Genomic DNA, 6,041 nt, shown 5'->3' on the forward strand with positions numbered 1-6,041 from the left:
AGTTTCATCAACTTTGCAGTTCCCATCAACTGCACTATGATCAGGAATACATTTGAGCTTTATCAATCAAGAGCTCGGTGTTTACTTTTTCGAATGCTTAGCCAATGAAACCCACTCTCGCCTTAATGTTATCGCAATAAAGGCTTACCATTCTTCTCCAATAGCTCTTCTCTACCCTCAGAAAGTCAATGGAGAGATCTAAACAACGAGAAATGTATTCGATGTTACTCAGAATTTCAGTATGCAGAACTTTCAATTTCTTTCAATTGTTTTTACAAAAGCTTTGCTTAAAGTAACTTCATACGTTTTCGAAGATGTTTGGTTTGAATACGAGATTTCAATATATTTCTACAGGAGCGGCACTTAGCAACTATTGGGAAATATTGTAAAAAGTACTGGCGGGCCCAAAAAGTTTCAAGCCGTCTATGAATCTTATGCAACTTGTCAGAATTGAACTCCGAAGTCTTTATAGTACTTAATACCGCAGGCCTTCTACTATTATAATAACCTTCATTTTCAACCTTCTTACTCGTTTGACACTCATATTTATTTATTATTATTTTGATTTTACTTAATTAAAATCTTAATACTAAATACTTATATATATAGATATATATATGTAAATGAAAGTGTATAAATCTTTATTTATATATATGTATATTCACTCAATGCTTCACTTTACGGCTTATTGGTTAAATTATTGAGAAATTTATTTCTGGACTGGTCAATTAGTTGCTGGTACCATGTGCCATTCACGAACGTTGCATTCTCCGGAACGACGGTCAAAGGAGTTGGTTGTTCCGTGACAATATGTTCACTGTTGTTTTTACCAGCTTTGGTAGCCAAATGAGGCGCTTTAGTCGTCAAAAGAGGCGCTTTAATTGAAGGCGCAAACTTTGTTTCATTCGCCGCACTTTTCTCAAGCTCCTGAACATTAACGAATTTTTCCGAATTATTTACTTTAGCCTCATTATATTTAGTCTGCTGCTGATTCTGCTTCGTTTTATTGATCGTTGGATTGCTAGCATTTTTAGGCATCGCTTTTTCGCCACTTAAATCGATATTCCCCAACATTGGTGGCAATATAAAAGGGACAATTGGAAAATGGGTTGGTAGAAAATCATTCACCGACTCAAAGCCAATGTGTGTCTCTACTTTACCCGGCTTCATCTGCAGCGGCACCCTGCCATCGATAATATCCTGTATGGCTAAATCTCCCATGGCATCTTCCGCATGCGCACCGGCGTTCACATCGATAGCGTGTTGTTCATTGAGCGCATTCGCCAGCGGCTCCGGCACTTTACTGTTAGTCACATTTATGTGTAGTCCCTTATCGTACACCACAGCACCGGTGGCCATATCCTGTGGCCGTTGCATGAGTATATTTGGTCGCTTGGTGGGCCAATGCGCTTTCCACAGCTGGCTGTCGCCTGACTCAAAGATGCGTGTCTCGTGCAGAAAGCCACGCTCATTGTCCGAAAGGAAGTGTGTAACAATGACACGCCCATCGGGACGCACGTGTCCAAATGAGCCTTCCACGCTGCCATTCACATAGCGTCGCTCATCGCGGAACTGTATGTTGCCGGTGCGATTATCGTTAACCTCAAAGCCAAATGCATATGTGTTGGCGCCTTAAAGTAAAGAGGGTAAATTTGTAAAGTTAAAAAGTTAAGCAACACTGTTGTGCTGAAAAGCTTTGTATTATTGTAAAGGCTACGTACCATAGGGATCGCGTCGAAAATAAGAGCTTGTATCCGGGTTGCCACCAGATTTCCTTATGGCCTGTGCTTTGGCGTAAGCAAAGCTTCGGTCTGTTGTTGGAGCCGCATTACTGTGGTGTGCTTTTAGGCATAGCTGAAAAAGCTGTAAAAAATGTGCATAGAAGTGATTAAAGCTAGAAAAATAACTGTTTTGAGTTATAAATCTATCATTTTCATTCATTCTAGCATAAATTTGTCATATGAATAAAAATTGAAATTATTTTTATTTGGTTTTTAATGTGATCTTCTCCTGCCAAGCAAATACTATTATATTATTAATATAAAATATAAATCAGCCTAGAGTGTAGAAAAAATTATTGAAGCATAATTTGCGCAATTATTAAAAATCTTTGGGACTACAAGGTACAATTCAAAAGTTAGTAGGTAAAAGGGCATTACCTTAAACACCTATGAAACACTTACGGAAACACATTTCAAGCCAGATAACCTCACTCGCTTGAATACTGACTCCAATTTATAATTGTCAAACAACGTAGTGGAATCACATGCCATCGAAATGTTACTATATTATCGTCAATTTAGTGTCATTGAATTTGACAAACCGAACTTTTGTTTTTCATTGTTTGAGAATATTTTGGACGCCAGCGTCTACGGATAGATTTTCATTCCAGATTTTTTCTTTTTTGTTATAAATATTTAATCCAAATATGAACGCAGAAATCTACTGTTATGCTAAATCGCAGGAGAAGTGAATTTTTAGAGGTTACGGAAAGTTATCAGACCGTTATGATCAAACTTTTGACAAATCGATTATTGGTTTTGGCTTGAAGCACACTTTAGGGTCCAAAAAACATTATGCAATTGGTACAATAGTGAAAAAAATATTTTCTCTGCACAATCAGCGGTAGTGTCGAAGCATTAGCTTAACAATACTTTCTTTTATCAATAATTGTGCACATTGAGATTTCGTGTTATGTTTTGGTTTAAATACTGAGAGGAGGAGTCGCCCGTAGAGTTCCCCTTGAAAACTGTGATTCGGAAAATTGGCTCAGTGCCGCAATTTTTGATCAAAATATATATAATATATAATAGTTTCAGATGCTTAATAAAGCCTGATAGTATTAAGTCTGATTCATCTTCCCTTATTTCTACAGAGCTAAATATTTTTTGAGTTCTAAGCCCACTTAACCCCTTATTTAATTATTGGAAACGAGTTGTCAAACAATAGATTTGTGATTTGTGGTCAGTTTTGTTTCGTTATCTTTGTTTCTACTTGTGAAGGTGAATAAGGTGATGAGAAACAAAATGATGTTGTGTGGAAGTAAGCGTTGTTGCAGGCTGATGATGAAATGTTGAGTTCTCTAAAAGTTAATTTTGACCAAGATATTTCGCTTAGTAAATGTCTGACATATAAAATCCATAAAAACTTTGGTGAGATCTAAAGATACCGATCTAAAATTGTGCGCACTTCCTTTTCTCTCTTGAGCAACTTGCTGATACAAACGGAATGTTGCGAATCAAGTGTTTGTATGGAAAACTTCTTTACTTGACAATGTATCTACACGAAGATGGACATGGCTTATTGTTGAAGGTAACGCTATAATCTTCGCACTTACAAGTATTATCGTACCACTATAGCATATAACTGCCATTTTAATTCCCAATCAAAATCAAGATAAAGATATTTTTCGTTATTAAGTAACTTTAGTTGTATTATAGCTTCGGTCCAGCGAAAGTTAACGTCTTCTTGTTTAGACTGATGACAAATTTATTAGATAACTTAATGTTTATGACAATATGAGATAACGCTAAGTCCTCTAAAAATTAGTTTTTGCTTGAATCTTTTATTTAGCTGAGCTGTATACATTTCCGAGGCATGTAAACCTATAGAAATATATCATAATTATAACAATAATCATATTGACCAGATCTAGTTTCACCAACTAAACAAAAGTGTTTCTTATTTTGTCGTATAACCTAAAATTTTATTTTTTTATGATTTTTCAAAATGATCACGATTAAAAATAAAAACTTAACTATTCCACTTAAAATTATATTTTGAAGTTACAAAAGTCTCATCAACAACAATTTTAGTAGTAATCGCTGTTTTGAAACTAGTTAAGATCAACTAAAGAGGATTTTAGGAAGAACGATTCAAAACTCAGAAGATTTATCACAACTGTCATCCTTATATTAGGTAAAGTAAAAAGTTCGTTCGGTTTTTTATTGATTTTTCAAAAGATGATAACTTTGTATGCATTTGTCCGATTTAAGTCAAATACCTATGTGCATATATATAACTTTGATATAATTATACTTGTAAGCATAAAAGTAATTATTATAAACGAAACTAAAAAATAATTTTGTTATTGTGTAAGTATCCTTGCAGTTTTCACGTTTATTTAAATAACCACAAGTTTTATTACTAATATAAGCACATATGTATCACGTATACACACAGTGCATCGTGAAGCACAAAAACACATTTCTATCGCTTTGGTCATTGACTTTCACACAATTGATTAGTATTTTAACAAATAAACATTTGCACATGCGCACAAGTACACATGTATTGTTTTTATTTTCTAAACACTTACAACAAAAACAACAGCAAGGCGGATTTGTACACGCTTGCTTAGTTCATAGGCGGACATTGTGCGAATATTAATTAACTTCAAGAAATTTACAGCAAAAACTTCAATTCTTAAATATTACGCGCCCACGAGCATTTGTGAAGAATCGAAGTATTTCTATTTAGCCAATCTAAGCCACGCAAAAACCACTTTCAAACTCGACGATGAGGCAACTCGTACTGAGTGCTGAGCTGCGCCCGACCAATGTTCTAATGCCACAGAACTGAAGAAGCTCCCGATCGATGGAAAGGCAATAGAACAAGCGCACGCAGTTTGTGTTTGATTTTGCTTTGCTTTTGCCTATTCATTGCTTTCTTCATTTGCATATCCGTCGTGTGAGTATGTGTGTGTATGAGTGTTGGCTGGCAATTAGGTGTGAAGCTCAAATTAATTTGTTCATTGAAATAAATTGGCTCTAATGCTGTAGTGGCTTGCATTTTCTTACAACATTTTCGCATTAATTTGCTAATTAACTGTTAAAAATAAATGTCGTTACTAAATTTGCAAAGCGTTTCGTTTTATAAATTGGATTTGGATTCTTTATATTGAAATTTATTAGGATAACCTCAACTTTAGGGGTTCAAAATAGTTAGAACTTTAAATTAAAAGTAAAAAAATTATTATTTTTTATTTTTATTCTATTGTAGTAGCATCTTCTGTTGTGAGAACAACATAAATTTTTTCCAGTTTTGGAGCATGTTGAGAAATGAATAGTTCTTTCACCAAATATTTTAATTAGTAGTTGAATGATATATGGTAGCCATAAAAACGTGGACCAGATCTACAAAATAATGAACTAACTTTATTAAAAACTCTTGTCTTTAAATATACCTTTAAAAATAATATACAAACATTTTTAATTGATATCTCAAGTAGTTTTTGAGATATAGCCTTCGAAAATGTTGCCACTCAGCTCAATCAGCAAATTTGAAGGCCAAAAGCGACCGAAACTTTGAGTAAAATTGTTTGTTGTTGTTTAAAACGCCGCCATGTTGTGAATTTTTGATTTTTTTCGACCGCAGTTTATATTAGAGAATATTTTTTTTTGTTTCATCCACAGAGCGAGCCTGAATCACTGAAGTAGAAAGGAAGGAAGGAGGAGTAACTTTCTTTGCTTCGTCGAAGATCGCATGTAGCTTAAAAAATATTCAATTTTTTTCGTCTTTTTTAAGCGTTTTTCCTAACAAAACTTAGCATTTGTTCTCAAAAATCTATAAAATCGTTCCTTATATTACCAATAAACCCACAACTCCGTCGCGCATATTTAAGTGCAAGTAATCGAGAATTGATTCCGACAGCCATTGACTCAAATAAAACCAAAGCACATAAGATATTTAGGAAATAAGAAATGGTTAATATTTTTCATATTCTCTCTAAAGAGACATTAAATGTATAGGCAAATTGTTGAAAATGACAATAGTTTTTATTAAAAGTAAAATATTTTTCTCAATTTAACTCTAACTCCTATTGCGCTCAAGAATAGCATTTCAAAGTAAGAGTATTGCAATAATATCACCCATACTCTTACACTCTCTCGGTTAGGAGTAGCTAATAGCAATGAACAGAAGATTTGTGAGGAAACGGAATTCGTTCAGCTGATGGCCATTGCTAGAGCTACGGAATAAACAGTTTAGCTGCCGCTGGAAACCAAATATGTAACATATATTGCGTTAACATATTTCCAAAT

General features: G+C 34.2%; 1 protein-coding gene across 1 annotated transcript; it reads right to left on the minus strand.

Moving 5' to 3' along the window:
* Positions 1-650: 650 nt before the first annotated feature.
* Positions 651-4,554, minus strand: LOC106627970 (uncharacterized). Its single transcript, XM_014248313.3, has 3 exons — positions 4,319-4,554; positions 1,722-1,863; positions 651-1,631 (listed from the first exon to the last, which is right to left on the minus strand). Exons 1-3 carry the CDS (start codon positions 4,373-4,375, stop codon positions 679-681), a joined length of 1,152 nt encoding a protein of 383 aa, XP_014103788.2. The 5' UTR covers positions 4,376-4,554; the 3' UTR covers positions 651-678.
* Between the last annotated feature and the right edge of the window lie 1,487 nt (positions 4,555-6,041).

Source organism: Bactrocera oleae, chromosome 6 (assembly GCF_042242935.1).
Source record: "Bactrocera oleae isolate idBacOlea1 chromosome 6, idBacOlea1, whole genome shotgun sequence".
Classification (NCBI taxonomy): domain Eukaryota; kingdom Metazoa; phylum Arthropoda; class Insecta; order Diptera; family Tephritidae; genus Bactrocera; species Bactrocera oleae.

What these genes read in the sequence shown, in the direction of transcription:
- LOC106627970 (XM_014248313.3), bottom strand. Translation starts at nt 4,375, where the DNA reads ATGTCCGCCTATGAACTAAGCAAGCGTGTACAAATCCGCCTTGCTGTT. An exon ending in GCCTTGCTGTTGTTTTTGTT is followed by an intron (nt 1,864 to 4,318) that starts GTAAGTGTTTAG and finishes CATTTTTTACAG; the next exon opens with CTTTTTCAGCTATGCCTAAA. An exon ending in TTTTCGACGCGATCCCTATG is followed by an intron (nt 1,632 to 1,721) that starts GTACGTAGCCTT and finishes CTTTACTTTAAG; the next exon opens with GCGCCAACACATATGCATTT.